Source organism: Theropithecus gelada, chromosome 7b, assembly GCF_003255815.1.
Source record: "Theropithecus gelada isolate Dixy chromosome 7b, Tgel_1.0, whole genome shotgun sequence".
Taxonomy (NCBI): Eukaryota; Metazoa; Chordata; class Mammalia; order Primates; family Cercopithecidae; genus Theropithecus; species Theropithecus gelada.
This window is the reverse complement of record NC_037675.1, coordinates 79,615,247-79,636,808: the sequence shown is the minus strand read 5'-3', so window position 1 is coordinate 79,636,808 and position 21,562 is coordinate 79,615,247. Positions and strand designations below refer to the sequence as shown.

The 21,562-nt window shown below is 45.6% G+C and overlaps 1 protein-coding gene across 16 annotated transcripts in view; it reads right to left on the bottom strand.

Annotated features, from left to right (window-relative positions):
• Window positions 1-20,857, bottom strand: part of NRXN3 (neurexin 3) — a 1,630,631-nt gene extending 1,609,774 nt beyond the window's left edge. For all 16 annotated transcript variants that reach the window (XM_025391720.1, XM_025391722.1, XM_025391730.1 and 13 more), the window contains exon 1: window positions 20,100-20,857. In XM_025391720.1, the coding sequence (XP_025247505.1) occupies window positions 20,100-20,808 (709 nt within the window). In that variant the 5' untranslated portion in view covers window positions 20,809-20,857. The remainder of the gene's footprint in view (window positions 1-20,099) is intronic.
• Between the last annotated feature and the right edge of the window lie 705 nt (window positions 20,858-21,562).

Genomic DNA, 21,562 nt, shown 5'->3' with positions numbered 1-21,562 from the left:
AAGATAATTCAGTAAGATAAAACTGAATTGAAAAAATAAGGAATGGTTTAACTGTGCTGAAGAAAAAATGAATTGAGGAATTATATGACCCCTGCACTGTTTGCTTCTGAAAAATACTCCCTTGATAAAAATGCTACAGTCTTTGTCTAAATCTGATTATGCCAACATAGAGGTAAAGGGTCTCAGGGTCAAAACTGTACAATCAAAATATCTTGATAAATGCTGAATAAAAATAAATTATACGGTCTCGGAGCTACTGTTTATTTGCAAGTTTTTCTGATAAAAGATCAGAATAAAAAGTGAATAAAATCATACAAATAATTTACTCCTAAAGGAATCTAAGCTAACATCTGCAACAGTGGTCTTCAGATTGATAGAGTTTATTTACCTCTAATATATCTAAAGCAATTTTGGAAACTAACATTGGCCAACTGTATTTCTCTACTACCAAGAAAGAACAAAAACTAAAATCTGACACTTTATATCATCATATTATCTTAAAAAGAAAAGGTCTTTTCATGCCCCAAAAATAAAAGGGCATATCCCAGAAACAAAGAAAAAAAAAAGTGACTTCACCAAAAATGTACTACATTGTTTATTTACTTTTATTGTTTTCATGCAGAATAGAAAAACTTCACTCTAGCTCCTTGTGTATCTTTGTACTACTGGGTGGAGGGTAGATTGGGAAGTCTCTGGGTTTCAGTCTCCTCATCTGTAAAATGGGAATAAAAGGTGAAGCTATTCATAGTGCCCGAAGTGTAGTAATAGGTCAATAGATGTTGGCCTAAAACCAAGGAAGAATGGCCCATCGAGAATCAGGCTGACTCCACAGCCTCATTTTCCACTACTCCTCTAAGTTGAAAACCCTTTAGATGTTCTGGAATATAAATGTCCCTGCGAACAACAGCTGAAGAGCATAGATCTATCAAGATAACATCCCATTTCTCTTCATGTACCCAGAAAATACACTGTGGCAGGTGGGAGGACCTGGGAGGGCAGGACTGAGACATTAAGAAGAAGGAGAAGCTATCTGGGAATTTTCAGGATGATCTATGGCACTATGGATTGGAGCCACATGGTGCAGCTATTCGAGCAATAAGTTTCTCAAAGCTGGTGGCAAATTACACTATCGCTTTCTTGTCCCAGCAGCCCTTCATTTTTACCCTTCTCCCACAAGAGAGCTTCCTTTACATAGACATTCTACCCCCAAATCCTCACCTCCAAGATTCTGCACTCTGGAAGGAGAGGGCCATGTGTGTGTCCACTTACCAGCCAAGGTCAGCTGCCTTCATCCTATCACACTGATGGCTTCTCTCTTTCCCCATCCCCAGTCAGTCCTCCACCCATCCCTCTATCCATCCATCCATCACTACCCATCAACCATACTCCAAGCAAATACATGAAAGTGAAAGACATAGTTCTGGCCAAGGGTATTAAACTAACCAATCTTGTTCTTCAGCCAAGCAAATGACAATGAACACATACAGCCCCGCTCCCTGGCTTTCTCCCTGCTCCTTCTCATCTTTGGATGTCACCTCCTCAGAAAGACCTCCCTGACTACCCTGGTTTTCATTAGATTTCCCCTCACTCTGTTCTTCCATCTACAGTACTCATTACAAGTAATTACACACTTACTGGTTTATGTTTTCCATAAAAAGATTCCACTTGTTTGTAAGCTCATTGCAGACAGGCACCATAACTGTTTTGATCACCCCTGATTGTGCTTGGCAATTGATGTTCTTTTGAATCAATCAATTCTCCTTAGCCAAAATCTTTTTTCAGAGTGATATAGAGGAATGAGTGCTAGGCTGGGAGTTAGGATATTTGGGTTCTAGTCCCAGTCCCCAGCACTTGCTACCTGAGTGACCTATTGTAAGTCACCTTGCCTCCTTAAGTCAGTTTCATAAAAGAGGGTTGGATTATGATGCTTAAGAGGGGGAAGGGGTAAAGCAACAAAATGCATGAGTTGGGGAAATACATAAATTGAAATAATATTCACTGTACAAAGTAATTGAAATAATATTCACTGTACAATGTAATTGAAATAATATTCACTTTACAATGTAATACAAGTAAAAGATTTTCACTAAAGCTTGACAAAAAGCTTTTTGGATAGTGGTGGACAACAGACTAATAAAAATAATAACAAAAATTACCTGGAGGTCATAAGTTTTAAAAGATGGAGAGAATATGGGATTCTAGCCCAAGCATGGTTCTAGATCCATCTCAATGATGGCCAGTGAGATGGAATAAGACAATAGAATAAAAAGCGGTCCAGGGCAGCTTGTATGTTTCTCTTTGCAGAACATGTGTCTGAATCAGGATCAGAGCAGAGCACATCAATTATGTGCAAGAGAGGGAGAAGGTCAAAAGACAGGTCAATGAATACTGGCAGTGTCTTTGCATGCTAGAGACACCCCAGCTGGGCCAGCCGAGGACAGGGTTGGGTCACTGATATCCACAGGAGCCCCCATTCAATGCCAGATTGAACAGGGGGTAGCAGAGAGAGATGAGTAAAGAGCTCAAACTCCACATCCACTGCCTGGGCTCTTTCCTTAGATAGACTGCTTTCTCTCTTCAGCTAGTTTCCTCATCTGTAAAACCAGGACAACCACCATCTGCTTCCTGGGTAGGAGCAACTGGGAGAATGAAAGGAAGTCACATATGAACATACTTAGACCAGTCCCCAGCACATAGTAACTGCTTCATGAGAATTAGTTAACTGTCATTATTATTAAATTTACCTAATCAAAATAAGAAGGTAATAAATCATAAGACTTGTGTATTAGTCTATTCTTAAGCTGCTGATAAAGACATACCCGAGACCGGGCAATTTACAAAAGAAAGAGGTTTATTGGACCTACAGTTCCACATGACTGGGGAGGCCTCACGATCATGGTGGAAGGTGAAAGGCACATCTCACATGGCGGCAGACAAGAGAAGAGACTGTGTGCAGGGAAACTCCCATTTTTAAAACCATCAGATCTTGGGGGACTTATTCACTATCATGACAATAGCATGGGAAAGACCTGCCCCCATGATTCAATTGTCTCCCACTGGCTCCCTTCCACAACATGTGGGAATTATGGGAGCCACAAGATGAGATTTGGGTGGGGACACAGAGTCATATCATATCAACTTGCATGAAACTAAAATGCATCATCAAGGCCTACTCGGGAGCATGATTAGAGCTGGGCACTAAACTTAGAAGTCTAAGTCCCAAGTCTACTGGCTTCATCTGTGGTCCTCAGCCAACAAACCCAGACTAGGAGAGCCAGTCTGAGAACAGTGACTCCAGCAAAAGCTCTGGACCTCCTGTGTGTGATTCCTTGGAGTATCTTAATCACACTCCTGAACTTCACAAGGTCTTTTCTCTGCCATATGTGAAGAGGGACCAATAAACCCACAGAGACCGCTGTTATACATATGTCTCCTTTAAAGCATACACCACTCTATAATTGCTTGGTTAATTAAGCTGCAGGATGTGCCTGTGTTGCTCACCAGTCTTACCGCCGATGCTTCTCCTGACACAGAGTGAACCTCAAATAGTGTGCATTGTTGTTGGATGAAGTGGAAAGAGGTACCTTTCTGATAACATAGCCAAGTTTCAGTAAGAGAGTTTGTGTAAAGCATGCATGTCCATGTAGGCTCCATTTCTTGGTTCTCATCGCATACCAGCTGGGCCCCTAATACCTCAATTTCTTCTGCTTCAAAAAATGAAGGCGTTCCCCCTCCTCCCTAGGCTCCCCATTCTGACTTACGCTAGATAAGCAACTTCAGATTGCTGAACAGCAACACACAACACAGCTGGGTGATAATTCCTGTGTCCTGAAATTCCTGGAAAACTGATGCACAGCAAGCATTCAGAGCACAGACACAGCCCCCACCCCCAGTCCTAGACAGTTGAAGGCAGAAGGAAGGGCAGCAAGCAGGCAACCAGAGCTGAGCCTCAATTTCCTTAAATTATTTTACTGTCTTTCCAAGCATCCCACCCCTGGGCAGAGATAAAGAAACCACAAGTGAATTAATTACCAGCACTTATATTGCTAGCTGAGCCAGGGCTTCCAGCATCTCCTAAGTGGGCATCTCGCTCTTTCAGCCCACAGAGACCAGAGGTAGGGGAATTTCTTCCCTTGATCCCTAGAGGTGTATGGCTTTGAGCTGAGCTTTAGCACTGGCACCCCCAAGGGTTCTACACCAGACCCTAAGAAAAACTTAGCCAAAGCATTTCACATGGTCTCAAAAAAGTGCAAGGTTCAAATTAGAATACCAATTTGCTGATCTTGGGTAAGTCACTTCATTTCTCTGCATTTGTTTCTTTCAGATCTTTGAGTTCTTGCTCTTATGGGACCCTGATGTTCTAAGAGCCAGAAACTCCGTCATGTGCAAAAACATTCAAAACCCTCAGGTTCACCATCACCTGCATGTAAGACACAAGTTTCTATTCGTAGGATTTTTTTTTTTTTTTTTGAGATGGAGTCTCACACTGTCGCCTAGGCTGCAGTGCAGTAGCACAATCTCGGCTCATTGCAACCTCCACCTCCCGAGTTCAAGTGATTCCCCTGCCTCAGCCTCCCAAGTAGCTGGGATTACAGGCGCCCGCCACCAGGCCCAGCTAATTTTTTGTATTTTTAGTAGAGATGGCGTTTCACCATGGTGGCCAGGCTGGTCTCAAACTCCTGACCTTGTGATTCTTCCTCCTCAGTCTCCCAAAGTGCTGGGATTACAGGTGTGAGCCACCATGCCCAGCCAGGAATGTTCTTAAATGATCAGACCTCACTACATTGAAGGTAGAAGAAAAACCAAAATGAATAGTTTTTGAAACTAAATGATGCAATTCTTTATCCTTTTATTGTTTTCAAATGCATGCCCCAATTTCAACCAGGTTAAGAAGGTATACTCTTTCACATATTCACCAGTGAAGAATTTTAAAGCATTTTTTTCACTCCTAGTTTCCTTCTACATGTCTGGGTATCTGCTGTAGTCTATCTTATGGATTCCTTTCCCCTACCATCCTAAATATTACAGTTCCCAAAGTTTCTGCATCTAGGCTCCTTTTCCTCTAAACTACATTCCTTCCCTGGGCAGCCTTATCCATGTCCAGGCCTTTCCCACCACAACAACCACCACCCTGACACTTGTGGCAGCCCCCGTCCTCCCCCAGTCAATGCCAATAATTGCCCCCACCTGCCCCTGTACATCTCCCCACAAGAGTCCTATAGGCTCTGAAGGGAAGACAGGATATGGCCAAATCAAAATCTATTTTTACTTCTCTCTCATCTTCACCCTAAACCTGCTCCTCACAATGGCTTTCCAGTGCTATATTCCTACAACCAGAAGGGCATATTACTGAAGTTCTGTCTTTCTCTTCAATTACAATAATGGCTAACATTCACTAAGGGTTTACTATGTGCCAAGCATTGTCCTGAGCACTCTACATGCACTATCTCATTGAAATCTCATAATAGTCCTAAATGGTACACACTATTATCATCCCCATTTCACAAATGGCAAAATGGAAATACAGAGAAGTGAAATTCTTTGCCCAAATTTGCAGTTTAGTGTGTGACAGGCAATCTGATTCCAAAACTAAAATTAATGCCTGTCTAATTATCAAGTTCCTCTCCTTGATATCTCTGTAATCGGCCCTTCTTCCATCACTACCCACCCCTTAATACAGACTCCTCTCTCACCAAAACCACACAATAGCTTCTATCCAGCTTCCCTGCTCAAGCCTTTCTATCATTAATCCATTGTACAAACTGGTCCTAGAGTCATCTTTCTAAAATTCAAATCTGACTGTGTCACAATTCAACTGAAAAAATTCCAGTGGTTCCCAGTTGTGGAAAAAATAATGTCCAAAATTCCTACAAAGCAGTTAAGACGTTCTCTCCCTAACTCATCCTCTCCTTACCATTCCATTGGCCTCAATTCTTTGGTCCAACCACATTAACTACTGCAAACAACTGGAAACAGCGTGCTGCTCTCTCATAGAGCTGCCCCGAATGTCCTTTCCTCCCAGTCTCCCAATTAAAGCTTCCAAGCCCTGCCCAAGAATTTGCTCTGCAAAGTTGCCTCCAATCCCTAACTCTCACCCCAAGTGCACATGTGCATACCCACACCCAGGTAGGATAACACGCTCCCTTTTAAGCTGCTTTACAAACATTCTACCTGCTATTACAGAAACTCTGATATGTGCTATACAGCTTCTCAACTAGACCATAAGTCCCTTAAGGGCAGGGATCACACTGGTACATTACAGACATCCATGCAGTGAATGTCAGATGAATAAACTTATTCCAATAAAGTGATGGCCTGTCGCAACAAGCAGATGATTACACATCAAAGATTGCTTTGCAAAAGCTTGGAGATAGTTCAGAGACGTTGCTCTCTTACACAAAACGAAGTTGCCCCAGCAAATGCTCATACCATAGTTTTCATACTAAAAATGATAGCATTAGTAATCCTGAACAGAGTGAGGCCTCTAAAGAAGGAACTGTGACTGGAGTATCTCCCCATGGAGCCCTCGGAGCCACCTGGCAGGTCAATCAAGACCACCACAGGCAGAGGTGAAGGCAGAGGTGAGGAGCCCAACACATATACCACTGGCAGCAGGAATGCCTTAGGTATCACCTGCCCCCGAAAGCTGCAAGCCCTGGGGGTAAGGGATTGCTACAGGCAGTCATGAGTAACTATAACCAATTAAAGAGAGATAAAGGTAGATTTGAGTGTTGATCAGTGGCCTCCTACTCTCTCTGAACAAATTCCCCACGAGAAAGAAAAATTTACTACGCTCTCACAACAGATGCATATTTACTTATTAAAAAACTTGCATATGAGTTATCAATGCATTGTTAACTTATGTATGTTGGATGGATGCAGGTTCCCAGGAATATGAGCTCAATATCATCTGTTGAACAAATTAATCAATGAAGTCAGATCCTGCATCCCCAAAAAATGGTCTTGGCCTGTGCCCTATTTGGAGGCCACTGATCTAGAGAATAATCTTCCTCATCCCCTGAAAGGGGATGCATGATGTGCATGATCAAACATGAGGGTGGGCCTGGCTACCAAGACCCCAAAACCACAGAGTCCTTGGATTGAAGGCATGCACATGCTGGCACATGCTCCTGACAGCTTCACAAAAGCACCTGCTGTGCCCCTTTTGGGAAAAGAGCTTGCCAAAGCTGTGTGTTCTGTGGTCCAACACCTCTAACCATCAGAGAATTCTTCCTCTGTGGCTCAGATTCCTTCGGCTTTCCCGCCAGTGTATCATCATCCTCCTTTGCATGGCAGCACTTCTGATATCTGAGGATAATTATCCTGTCTCTAGTGAGCTCCATCTTCCCCAGGGAATGCACATGAGCAAGTGGGGCCTCTCCATCTCCCGTGACAACAATGTGCCTGCCTCAAACAGCCATTCTACTGCACTGACACAGTCCCAGGCTGGCTACTGCCTATAATTGTTATAGGAAATCATTGGTTTGTAAACAAACCAAAAAAAGTCTTTCTAGTTCATCCTCAACTAGATCAAACCAAGTGGAATGTGTATGTGCTTGACACAGATTCAACAAAATCTGTCCCACAACAAAACTGATGCTTTTCCCATGAAAAGAAAGAAGGTGTTTCCAACAGTGGCCAGTGTGGTCCGATTGGACCTGCCTTCATTGATCAATTTATTCAACAGATATTCTTGAGTTCATATTCCTGGGAACCGCCTCCATCTACCACACATTAGGGAGCACATACACACACATATATGAACACAGACACATATGTACACGTACAAAACATGCATATACACACAATGTGATTAAGGCAACAAACATTTATTGAGTACCTGCTTTTTGTCAGAGACATGACATTTAGCACACAAGCGTGTAAGTGCATTAACTAAGGGAAACAGAGTCCCCCACCCTTGGCTTCATGTATCACAGTTCCCAAAGAGAATACCTCCTCACATATTCCTGCCACAGCAATCAGGAAACCCAGTTGAGCAATCGCAACTTGCATTAAGGATAGAAAAGCCAAAGGGAGCCAAGAGACACATTAAAATGTAGCCACTGGTTATATATTCTACACAAGGAAAAAATAGCCCCAATCTGCGTTAACACAAGGCTGAAAACTCAACATCAGGATGAGCAAATAGCAAAGTTTCCACAGCAACTGAAACTCAACCATTCTCTGCCCACGTGGCAATGACCACATGATGGTGTGAGGTGGTCCCGCCCACTTCCCAGCACACGTGTGTGGCCCAAGGCCTGGCTGCACAATGAGACCATAGATGAGTTGGTGACTCTCGCTACATTTCAGTTCTTGGACTCAAAATGATGTCTGTGGGCTTTGCTCTTAAAAGTAAACTATTTTAAACCACAAAATGATGAGATGAGTTCCTTTTTTTTATTTTTTCTGCTACTGTTTCAGGAAAATGACTGTCAATGGGCAGATGGCTGGCGGCCAAGACTAGCCTCATCCCCTTTAGGGTGCAGGAGTGAATTTGCTTGGCAGATTTCCAGTCTATGCCAATGTGAGAGCAAGATCTTCCAGCCCTGCCTAAGCCCTTTCCCTGGGAGACTCCTGACCAACAGTGCCAAAAATATGAGATACCCAGAGCAACCTGGCAGAGTAGGAAGCATTTTCACAAAGGGCATATTCTTCCAAGTCCTGTCTCCAGGAGCAGGTACTCAATACTGCTTCATGTCATGTCCTTATCTTCTAAAAAAATGAAGAAAAAAATACTGCTAGGACTTTTAGCGAAATCTTCATTTCTGTTGGCGTGCCTGACTCTGGCTACCAGGATGGGCTTGTTAGCCAAGTCTAATCCCATCCCCTTTTCATCTTCTCCATTGTATTCCAGAACTTCACATCTTTTTGTTTTATTTTGTTTTGTTTTTTGAGACGGAGTCTCACACTGTCACCTGGGCTGGAGTGCAGTGGCACGATCTCGGCTCACTGCAACCTCCACCTCCCGGGTGCAAGCGATTATCCTACCTCAGCCTCCCAAGTAGCTGGGATTACAGGCACCCGCCACCACACCCAGCTAATTTGTGTATTTTTAGTAGAGACTGGGTTTCACCATGTTGGCCAGGATGGTCTCAATCTCCCAACCTCGTGATCCGCCTGCCTCGGCCTCTCAAAGTGCTGGGATTACAGGCATGAGCCACTGCACCCAGCCCCCATCTTTTCATTGCAGAGAAATTCAGGATTTCCAGGAAGCTCCTTGGAAATTCAGAGATGCTAAAAACCTATTTGGGTATGGGGGAAGATGGGACATCACAGAGGGATAAAATGAGGCACTGACAAAAGAGTCAGAGATGGGGCTAACCACGAATCTTTCACAGTGCAAGCTCCCCAGAACCAAAATGACTGGAGTATGAGTCACCTGCTTACATCAAATCTCTTCCTACATCAAGCCCTCCCACATTGTTTCAGATTAATCACAAGCAGTTAATTCTAAATAACTCAGTGGTATGTGTACTGCTAGCACCATATTAGAGAATCCCTTATGAATTTTACTTTGGCACAAGGGTTAATTCCTGCAAAGCATCATTCAGAACTGTTGGGATCAACCCACCCATCCTCTTCACCCACATGGCCCATTGCAAAGGTCAGATTACTTTAAATAGAATGAGGACCACTGAGAAAGTGGCTGGGGCTGATATAAAGAAGAGCTCCCTGATACTCAGAATTGAGAGGTACATCAGGCTGCCTTGAAAAGCACCAAGCTCCCATTATTGCAGTTGGCTAGGAGGTTTTTTTTGTGGGGGGGGCGGGGGGGCAAGGGGAGGCTCATTTTACACAGTGCAGAGGAGGATGAGAAATGAGTAGTTAGATCCAATGACTTTTGAAGTCCCCTTTAAACTTATTATCCCATGATTGGTTTTTTTCTGATATGGGTCTCACTCTGTTGTCCAGGCTAGAGTACAGTGGTGTGATCTCAGCTCACTGCAGCCTCAATCTCCTGGGTTCAAGCAATCCTCCCACCTCAGCTTCCCAAGTAACTGGCACCACAGGCATGCACCACCTTGCCTGGCTAATTTTTCAATTATTTGTACAGATGATGTCTCGCTACATTGCCCAGGCAGGCCTCAAACTCCTGGGCTCAAGCAATCCTCCATCATCAGCCTCCCAAAGTACTGGGATTGTAGGCGTGGGCCACAGCGTCCAGACTCCCATGATACCTTATAATGTACCTTGGTTTCCAGTGCATTACCTAGGGCAAAGTCACAGCTAGAAAGCAATATATTATACTAAATGTCTTAGCATCCTCTAAGAGGGTCACACGATCCACACTTCATTCCTCACAGACTTCTCCTGCAACACCAGAATCTCCCCAAATTTCAGTGTGTTTCCTTAAAATAAGCAGTGAGTCAAATTACACCATGTGATTGTACAACACCTCTGCCTAAACTCCAGCCTTGTCTTTTCTGGCCCAGACAGAGCAAATAGACTGTGGGAGGATTTGTCTTTCAAGGATTCCACAGGTCAGAGCTCAGCATCCTCCAAGTCCAGTCTTTCCCATTCTCTTAACTCTCAAGGTTAACCATGCAAGATACAGGGCCCTGTCTGGAAAGAAAAGAAGCCTGAGAGAATGAGGAGGAAGGAAGAAACTGAGTGTCTGGTAACCTCCCAGCCTGTCCAGCGCTTTCTCCATGATGTGGATCACAAAGAAGTGATCTCAGCTTTGCTTTCCAGTGTATCCCTCCTCACAAGTGGGGTACTCCTTTCTATTTGAAAGCAACTTATTAAGTAAATGAGCTGTACACACTCTCACTGTACTTCTATTCTCCAGGAGCTGCAGGCAACACATTTCCAATTATACCTGGAGGAGAGACTGCAGAATTGCCTGAAATGTACTGCTTGCTAGAGTGGAGACACCAGTCCTATATTACCAACAACCAACCACAGGGCTGTTGGGACTCTGTCTTCTAAGGACATCACACGGGCAAACAGAACAACTTCAGGAGAACCAAACTGGCAGATTAGAGGCAAAAGCATCAGGAGAGGATCGGATGAATAGCGTCTCATCAAGAAACTTAAAGGAAAACTCCCCAGAGTCATTTTCTTAGCTACAAAGACACTGTACTTAAATTAGACTCTCAGTAAAACCAAAAGGATCCTACATGAATTTCACAGCTAGAAAACTTGAGCCGGGAGCTTTACATTGCCTACAGTTCTTGTCCCTCCCTCTCTTTCATCTTTACCTTCTTTATGCCCTTGCATACCTTTGCATGGTGCACTGTTTTTCCCCCAAAGAGCCAAAGGGTTCACAATTTCTAGGACTAGATACAAAGTAAATTTTGCCATAGAGTGCAACTGGGTAGTTTCTCTGGATGACTATGAAGTCAGCTTGCTTTTAAAAGCTACTGGTACCTGTTCCAGGGTTCAAAAAGAAAAAAGAAAAAAACTTTGGAAGATACATTATTTAGGAACACTATGGCCACAGTCAAGATTTGAGAGCAGATATAGACATGACACATTTAAAGGGAGCCCCGTGTTGCTTTTAAATAGGTCACTCAAAGACATCAATTTCTGGAGAACAACAGCAATAATGACAACCAACTGGCAGTGCAGTTCCCAAATAGACCAGGGAGACAGGCCTGTAGAGCCACACTTTGTCCTTCTCCTCTGCCAGCCACAGCCTGACACCTGCAACACAGTTCCCAGCATACCCCCACTCCCTCTTACCTTGTGAGCCACAGCAAATTAAACCTCCCAACTTTAGCAGGGAAAAAACCCTCAGGAGGATGACTAGAGTGATCCCTCTGTCCAAATACCACCTTGTTCCTCTAAATCTACAGCAAATATTTCCAAACATTTCCTCCCTTTACCCAGTGGATATCCTAGGCATCTCCTCTTCCCACTACACCTTCCCAAATGACATTCCTATATTCCCTGCACCCTCCTGTACTTCCTAGTTCTGATTCGTCCACCTATGGTGGTTATGAAGTGCAAAATGTGTCTGTGATGAATGGTCACTGGTTAGAAGAAAAAAAGAAAATCACACATACACCCAGAGCAACATTGCTGTCACCGGACAGCAACAAGTCATGTTAACAGAGGGGGATCCACAGAGGTGGGACCTGGTGCTTATGATATTTGGGACTCCTTAAGAAAAAGAAATTGCAAATACGAAATTAGGTGTGGGGACTTAGAAGGGACCCGTGCAACCAAGAATGTATGAATGGCTTAGTTTCATGGCAAATCCGCCTCTGTAATCATCTCCCCTTCTCACACACACAAAAGAAAAGACAAGAAGAAACACAGAGAAAGATTGGTTTTATTATGTGAGGAGAGAAGCTGAAGGCAGGAAAGCTAGGAAGAGTTTGACAGAGGAATCCAGGAACTCCAACTCTCACCACCAACCCTGAGTGAGGTAATGGGCATTGCCTGGTACCTGGGAAACCAAAGGTAAGTCTGAAGAGGTCATCCTGTCCAGTGAAGCTCCGGTGTGGTGTATCTGTGCTCCAACTACCTCCAGACCCTTGGGTCCAATCCCAGTCACTTCACTAAAACCAGAGTCTTGAGGCTGGGAATTGAACACTGTACTCATATTCATTCATTTTCATTTTCTTTCCTATTTTCCTTCTTTCTCTCTCTCTGGCTAGAAGGAACAAGGCCCCTGGGACAGACCAAGCTGATAGCCTCCTGCACCAGGAACTTGACATTTTACTTATCATCCGCATCCACGGAGGCAATGCTCCACCTCACAACAGAGACACAGGCCATTTGTGTCCATGAAGGGAGCCCACGGGCAGAGGTAAAATGCCACATTGGGGGTCTGGGCTCTCAGGTCCTAGAGATGGCTGTCCAACAGGCAGCATCCACACTTGCCCTCATACCCTTGTACCCACAACAAGTTCAGGGTCTGGGTCTCCTCATCTATTCAGTGGGATGCTAAGGCCTGCCCTACCTGCCTCACTGGGTGGCTGCTGAGGTCAGAATACCATACGTTTGCAGGCAGAGCCCTGAATCCGATCCTGCAGTCACAACCATTGTCAGCAGCCCCGTGGTCTTGGGCAGGAGCAAATGGCAATGAAATTGGATTTTGTACACTTCCAAAATTCCCCTCCTTTTATCTCTACCACCTTTCAGACTGGGATAAGGGAAACTGGTGGAGGCAGGGGTCGCTCAAAAGAAAGCATCAAATCTGCTGTGAAACCAAATTGATGTGCAGTTTGTTCTTACACAGGCCAGGAGACCAACAGCCCAGAGTCAGAACTTGCTCTTTCCTAGAGTGTAAGCAGATAACTTCAAGTTTTATCTCATTTAATCCTCTCAACAACTCCATGATGTATGATTTCTTTATGATTCCTATTTCACTGAGAGTCAAGATAGCATGGTGGTTGACAGTGTAGGCTCTGAAGCCAGACTGCCTAGACACAAATTGCACCTCTGCCTCTTAATACCTGCATGATCTTGGGCAAGTTATTTAACCTCTTGCCCTCCAGTTTCCTTATCCAAAAAAATGAGAATCATAATAGCATGTCAAGAGTGGTTGTGAGGGTTTCAAGAGCTAGTGAATGAAAAGCACCTAAGACAGTGTGGGCCTGGAGCCAGTGCTCTGTGATTATTAGCTATTATTTTTACTAAAGAAGATACTGAAGCTTCAAAAACCTTCTCCAGAGCTATACAACATGTAAGGAGACAAGCTCAAATTTAAGTTAGGATCATTTTCCCTCCAGCAGCCATACCCTTATCCACTATGCTAAATGTGGTTCAAGTTCCAAATTTCTCGATTCCTCAGTTTCCTCATCTGTAAAATGGAGCTAATGATATTAACTTCATAGGAGTTTTGTGAGGAACAGATGAGCCAATGAATACAAAAAGCACCTAGAATGTCAGGTGCAGGGTGGTATTTAATAAGAGCAATGGTAATAATATCATTATTATTTTGTGTAAGGAAGGGCACTCGACCTTTGGAGCCCTGCCCTAAAGCCTCCCTTACTCCAGCTCTGCCTCTGGGGCCTCACTGTGACGGACCCACACTGTGGCGCCAGTGACTACAAGTAAAGGGGGTGATGTTAGTCCCTTCACCCAAGTGCAACCTGCAACCCCACCCCACCTCATCTGCCCTGTGGAGGAGAAAGAGGACCCAGCTGAAGGACAGCTGCCCCAGAAACTGGAAACCATCTTTCTGGAGCAGGCTGCAAAGGGAGATAGGGGTCTTGAAAATAATTAGCCCCCAGCATTGGGCCTGTGGTATCTCATTACCAAATGCAAATGCAAGTTCATGTGCTACTCTGAGGCTCCTGGCAAAATGCCTGCCTGACCCTCAGCCTTGCTGAATTTGGACCAAAGCATTATCCACTGCCCACCCTCTTTGCAGCCTGCAGCTGGTGTGCAGTGTCTGCAAAAGGAGAAGGCTGCTTTCACCTCATTGAAGAGGGAACATGGAAGAAGGGTCTTATTTCGTTAAAGGAGGCAGAGATGTTGGGGAGGGGGAGATTTTAAAAAACTGCTTTTCCCTCAGCAGTTAAAAGAGGGATAATTGAAGCAAGTGGCAGGCGGCAGCTCTGCCGTTTAGCATACAGTATACCCAGGAAATCTCACTTGGTAATCAGGAGGAAAGGAGGAAAAAGGAGCAATCAGACCCCTATTCAGGCTCCGTTTAGTGACAGCCCCTGCTGGCTGGGCTGGTGGAGAGGCAGGCTGGTCCCATGGAAAGCCTGAATGCTGGGTGGGGAATCAAGTCTCAGAAGCAGCAGTCCCTCCTTTGTGTACATTTTAAGGCCTTGTTTCTGTTCTCTCCTCCCCAAACCAGGGAAGACTTAGAAAGGAGTAATCCTTTACTCTCCGATTACGCACCACTTCCCTGCAGTCCACCGCCCCTCCTCAAAGCCATTCAGAGTTGACACAGATTAGGAACAATGCCATGTTATAATTCAAGCAGCATGTGCACTGTGGAGAGGAAGAGGAAATGACCCGGTTCTTACACAAGTGCCCAAACCAGGAGGATCCAACTGCGGCAACCACTGGTCCCTGCACTACAGTATCTGATGTCTCTGGATCTCAGCAAATGCTCAGGAACAAGCAGCCTCCTCTTGGTATATGCCATTCCATCCTAGTCCTGGCTTTTGGAGAGATGGGGCAAGAGTCATAAATTCTCAATAAAAAAAAAAAAAAAGGTAATTGAAATTCACTTTCAGGAAGGCATGTGAAGGCCACACAGTGGTGTTGAGCCATCAATCAAACGGACCTGAGTAGGATCTGAGCTTCAGGCAGTGGGAGGGAGCGGGGACAGTCACTACTGAGGACCACACAACAGTGTGCATATAACAAGGCTGTGGTCCCTATCACCAACACCCACCACGACACTTCACTAGAGGATTCCAACACTTGAAAATGTAACAGTTAAGTCTTGAGACAAACCACTTCTGGTCCGGGCACCCACTCAAGTCTGCAGGACAAGACAGAAGACAAGTAATCAACTTTTTCTTTGTTGGTATACTAAAACCTTATCCCTCTACTGAATCAACCTTATCCCTCTACTGAATCAATATAAAATGTTTTGGCATGAGTGATATATGACATAGGTAGATTTGGGAGTAGAGACCCACCTATGAAAGCTTCTCCATTGTTCCCTGGCTCCACCCAACCTGCCACAGGCTGACTTCATACTAAATGAACTCTTCAGAGACACTGGTCCTGAAATTTATACACCTTAGCACTGAATCAATTCTTCACAACCATAAGGTTGTCAAGTAATTCAATACATGCACATTCATAACCAAGAATGTTTGAAAAATAAACAAGTTTAAACTCATTTCAAGGTGCTGACAAATTCTCAATGACCCGTGAGGGGACCACTCTCTAGAGGGAGGTGAGGATACCTCTTCATTAGCCACTGAGCTTCAAGGCTGCCCGTAACAGGACAGGCTGAGCTAAACAAAAAGCCAGATGAAAATGCCACACCATAGCTCCACTATATTCCAAACCAGATATACATAATTTTAAAATCACCACTGAAAAGGTAAGACTAAATGTCAACATGAACAAGTCTAGTTGACCACCAAAGCATTTTATTTATAGACATAACACCCAGATGTAAAAATCTAGGGCCTCTTCTCTGTCCATCATTCTCCACAATGTTCAATGTGACTATTATTTGAAATAAAGTTTTCCCAAGTAAGCTGTGTGGAATTCAGTCTGCAGCCAGAGCTAATAGTCTTTCACCAAATGAAAGAGAAGATACTGTGTCTATTACCTCATACCCATAGGTCCAAACTCTCCCAAAGCAACTACCTCCTGTGTCTTCTGGGTCTTACCTAGGGAATATACCCAATGGGGAACCAAAATAGCCTAAAGCACATAAAAGAGATGGGCCTGCACATTCTTCCTGGGGTGCAGCATGATGACATTTTGGAGCCAACAAGGCATGGAGAGCCAGACAAGCCAAGCAAACAGCAACACTGCAGGTGGGCTAGGAGCTAATGGACCACAGAAGGCGACTCCAATGAGCTGACCACATCCATCTGAACCTGCAGAGGCCCTCGCAGCTCTCCCTGCTCTTTGAACTGCTAAAGCATGAAGTACAAAATGGACCTTTCATGCCAGGTGCAAACCCTAACACCATCAAATAGCAGGGCCTAGCCTGCAAACTGAGACAAGAGGTGCTTGGTGCACATTCTGCCTGCTGGGAATAAGCTCCCTGGAGTCAGTGCTGTGACATGGACAATTCAGCAGAGGTTGGGTGGGGAGAATGGATGCATTTCTCTCTAACCACTTCACCACATTATCTTTGGAAAAATGGGCAGACATTATCTTGTTTTGTGTAGATCTGTTTGACACTTAGCAGCTGCTGTGATTTCCTTTCCCTTTTTCCTGCAGGTGGGTTTTTCCTGCGTACTTTCTAAAAATTAACTATGTGTAGAGGCAACGGTTATTTTCTAATAGCCTGCGATTCATTTTTGTGATTGATTAGACATGATGACAATTACCAGGATCAACAGGCTCCAAGTAATCAACAGGAGATTCTGTTACCTCCTGCGACATCCTCTGTCACCTCAACCTTTGCACTGCTGTGTTCCAAGCCAGCCAAGTGTTACTGTTATGGCAGTTTATTTACTCTATGTATGTACCAGGAGAATAAATGAGTTAGGCTGTGTGTTTGCCTTCTACAGATAGGGGTATCAGTCCGTAGATAGGAGATGATCTGAACCTTGTAGGAAAAAAAAAAAACAATTATTAAAATATACATATTGCATTTAGCTATTAAAAACCAACGGCACACAATCTGCTCTGAAGAAATTCCACTGGGAACTGGAACACACACAAAATATAAAAAGAAAAAGAAGAGAAAAGCAAATTGTATACATATACAGTATAGAGATTTTTTTTTTTTCCCTGCAGAAAAGTGCTGATCCAAACCTGCCCCAAGGAAATGAGTTCTTTTTAAACACAAAAATGCAATCAGGGATAATCAGCAAGTTAACAACATACTTGCAAACACCCTGGTCCCTAGAAAGGAAGAATGCCAGCTTTCAATACAAGTTTTGAGAACAGAACAGATCCTTTGGGCGAATAAGAAAACAAGTGATCATGTCAGCGTCTTCAGGCAGAACTTTCTCCAAAGCCAAGAAGCTCTGGAACAGCAGTCAGCTCCAGAAGGCACCTGCTTGTGAGAAGCACTTCAATAACCACATTCCCAAAATGGTTTGTAGACTGGGGTTGTCTCTTCCCCACCCCTTCTCCCAGTGGGTTCAGTGGAGGAAAAACAGAAGCCAAATAAGGACAGTATAGATGCCTGGCATCTCCGGCTCTGACAGCCCACCCACAGGAAGAGAGAAAGATGTGATGCCTAACCCATTAGGAGAAAGGAGTGGAGACCCAGGCAGCTCCTGCATGACAAGACCTCTGACGTGTTCTAGTCTCCAGTAGGTACCGCCTGGGAAATAAATTTTCTTTTAATTTTTTTAAATATTCTTAAATAGCCACTGATAGCTAAAGTTCACATCAAGCACAACCTGCTTTAGGGGTTGGGATGTTCTGGAAACACTTAAGGAACACCTGCAGTTTTTAATTACAAATCCCAAGGTAGCAGGGCCTTACCTGAATGAAGAGATCTTGGGAGTCAGTGGCAAGGCATTCACCTGGCCACACCCACCTGGCACCACCCACCTGGCACCAGCCATCTGGCCTCCCTTGATCTTGTACTTGTTAGTTCTTAACTTTGATTGTGCATTGGAATTATGTGGAGAGCTTTAAAAATGTACAGATGCTTGGATCCCATGCCAAGAGATTCTGATTTAATTAGCCTGGGGTGTGGTCTGGAGTTTAAATTCCCCCAAGACAATCCTAACATGCAGCTAAGTTGAGAACCACTGTTCTGCCCTATACCTCACATCACCTCCACAAAGAGACTAGTAGGGGATGGCAACATAAAACCCGTCTAAGAGAATCCAGGGCTTAGGCCGGGCGCAGTGGCTCACGCCTGTAATCCCAGCACTTTGGGAGGCCGAGGCGGGCGGATCACTAGGTCAGGAGATCGAGACCATCCTGGCGAACACGGTGAAACCCCGTCTCTACTAAAAATACAAAAAACTAGCCGGGCGAGGTGGCGGCGCCTGTAGTCCCAGCTACTTGGGAGGCTGAGGCAGGAGAATGGCGGGAACCCGGGAGGCGGAGCTTGCAGTGAGCTGAGATCCGGCCACTGCACTCCAGCCTGGGCGACAGAGCGAGACTCCGTCTCAAAAAAAATAAAAAAAAATAAAAAAAATTTAAAAAAAAAAAAAAAAAAAAAAAGAGAATCCAGGGCTTAACCCAAAAAGGATAGGAAGAAATGTGACTTCCTTGCCTCCTGTCACCCTAACCTCTCAACATACATACCTGTATGGTCCGTTCTCAGCTTCTCCAGCAGTTCCTGCTACCCAAATCTAAGCTGTGAGTGAGTCTAGGAATCCAGGAATCTGGATTTTAAGTATTTGTCGAATGAAAGTTTGAGTCATCTCTCTTAGATCTAATCCCAAACAGTCAGGATTTGGTGAGCAAGGGAGGGCAGCCTAAGCCTTTGTGCCTCCCTGCTTCTCCCTGGGAAGTCACAGTCGAACCTGGGAGGTTCTCCAGATATGCTGTATACTCTCAGCTCCCTTGGAGGCTTGGCTGAACAAGGCTGTAGTCAATCTCTGTTCCTCTTTGCAATGTTCTCAGTACTTGGAGAGGATGGGAAAGGGAACCACATCTAAAGAGGTACCTCATGTGAGAAATCCTCATTGACAAAACAAAGAGGCAAGAAGGGCCTGGCCCAGATGCCTCATCCACCTTTCAGACACCTCCTGGAGGGTTGGGAGGTGGGGCGGGCCACAAAGGAACTGGGTTCATTTTTCTTTACACAGGCATTCTTCATGTGAGGGACGATTAAGAGGAAGTGATGGGGAGTTTCCCAACTATCCCTAAGGGTCCAAACCTCAAGGGGTCAGGACGGACACAGGTAGAAATTTGCCAATTTCTGTTTTTGTTTTTGTTTTTTCTTTTTTGAGACAGTCTCACTCTGTCACCCAGGCTGGAGTGCAGTGGTGAAATCTCAGCTCACTGCAACCCCCACCTCCCAGGTTAGAGCCATTATCCTGCCTCAGCCTTGAGAGTAACTGTGACTACAGGCATGTGCCACCATGCCCAGCTAATTTTTGTATTTTTAGTTGAGACAGGGTTTCACCATGTTGGCCAGGCTGGTCTCCAGCTCCTGACCTCAAGTGATCTGCCCACTTCAGCCTCCCAACGTGCTAGGATTACAGGTGTGAGCCACCGTGCCTAGCCGAAATTTGCCAGTTTCTATCTGATTTCTTGCCCTGGGTTGACTGTGATAAACGGTGCTGCAGTGAGAGGGGCCAAGCTGGGACAGACCCTACTTCATCTAACCCTCTGAGTAGGGTACAGAGCCCAGGGTTCAGGGGCCAGTGTTCTCCTCCTGCTGAGATCTGACAGATTCGATTCTCCATTGAGAGTAGGCAAAGGATTTCCACTGCCTCCTCAGGGCAAGGGGCCCAGTGATCTAACATGAAGCTAAAGATGTGCATCCATATAGAACTGGTTTCTATCAGGAGCCCCAGCCTCAGCTATCCCGTGGGTGGGTCTCTAGCAAGAGAGGGAGAGGGTCTTACCTTCTGAGCAGAGCTTGCCACCATAGCCAGTGGTAGAACAGTCACAGGTGGGGTGGCCGTCCAAGAGAAAGCAGATCCCACCATTTTCACAGGGACGCTCACCACAGGGTCCCTCGGCATCCAACTGGACACCCTGGCTCCCTAGAAGCCGAGGCTCCGAGTTTCCATACTTGAGATCCAGAATTAATCCCTTGAAGCCGGGCATGGCCTGTACTCCATCAAGGGTCAGGGCAGAAGGTCGTATGTCAGCAGGGACTCCACCAAGGAACAAGTCACTGACCACATCCATGTAGGGCCGCTGGGGCTGCAGCTCCCCAGACTGGCCCTCGCCGTCAAGCATCAGCACCGTGCGCAGGCGGTCACGGCTCACCATGAGGAAGTGCCAGCTGCTGTCATTCACCTGCTTGTTGGACAGCACGGCAGTCTCGGCACAGTCCATGCTGAAGCGGAGCTGAACACGGCCATCCACCAGGGAGAGGCATAGGAAGTCACAGACTCCGCCATCATCCAGGTAGAGGAGCAGACCCGTGGAGACGTTGGTCTTGAACTGGAAACTCAGGTCGCTGCGCGTGCTGGCATCCCAGCGGAGGTAGCGGGCCCACTGGTTGGGGAGGCCCATGAACTCAAGGCCCAGGCAGAGCCCCAGCAGAGAGCCCAGCAGGATGCTGACCTTCAGAGTGAAGAAAACCGAGTGGAGTGTGGAACTCATTGTGGCTGCTGGGACAGAGCCCAGAGGAGCAGACAGGCCAGGGAACAGCCCAGAGAGGATCTCTCCCTTTGGCAATAGAAATGGGAGAGGAAGACAAGACGGAGATGAGGGGACAGAAAGCACACAGGAGGAAGGCAGCACACACACAGATCCTGAGATGGTGGAGAGGGAGGAAAGTGTACAAGAGAGTCCCAAAAGGGCACACAAGCAAGAAATTGAATAAAGGCAGTAGAAAAAGATAGGACCAGCAGAAGAGGAGGAAAATCAGGTGGGGAAGTGAGGGACTGGAGTAAAGAGGAAAGCGTCTTTCTCCAAGAAAAGATCTCAGCTATCCATGTGGATCCGGAGGCCTTGACTCAAGGAGGAGAAGGTGCAGGAGAGTAGGAAGAAGTCTTTAGTGATGCACTCCTCCCAACGGACCCCCAAACGCCCTAGCCAGGGAGGCCAGGGACAGGGCTGGGCTGCTGTGATGGAGGAGTAGTGAGTGGTGAGGTGAGCCAGGTGACAGGTAGAAACAGGCCAAGGACCAGTCCTAAAGTTCTACCTCCTAGCAGCGGCAGGCTGTGGGGAGGGGGGCAGCTAGAAGCCCAATGCTCAGACAGAGCAGGGCCCAGGGCAGAGCGCAAGCAGACTCAGGCTTCATGGTGCGGCCAGAGGCAGTGCTGCCCATAACTTGCCTCCCAGGACTCCAGAGAAAAGACCTGTGGGAAGAAGGGGAGGGAGAAGGAGAGGAAGATTAGGGCCATATATCAGG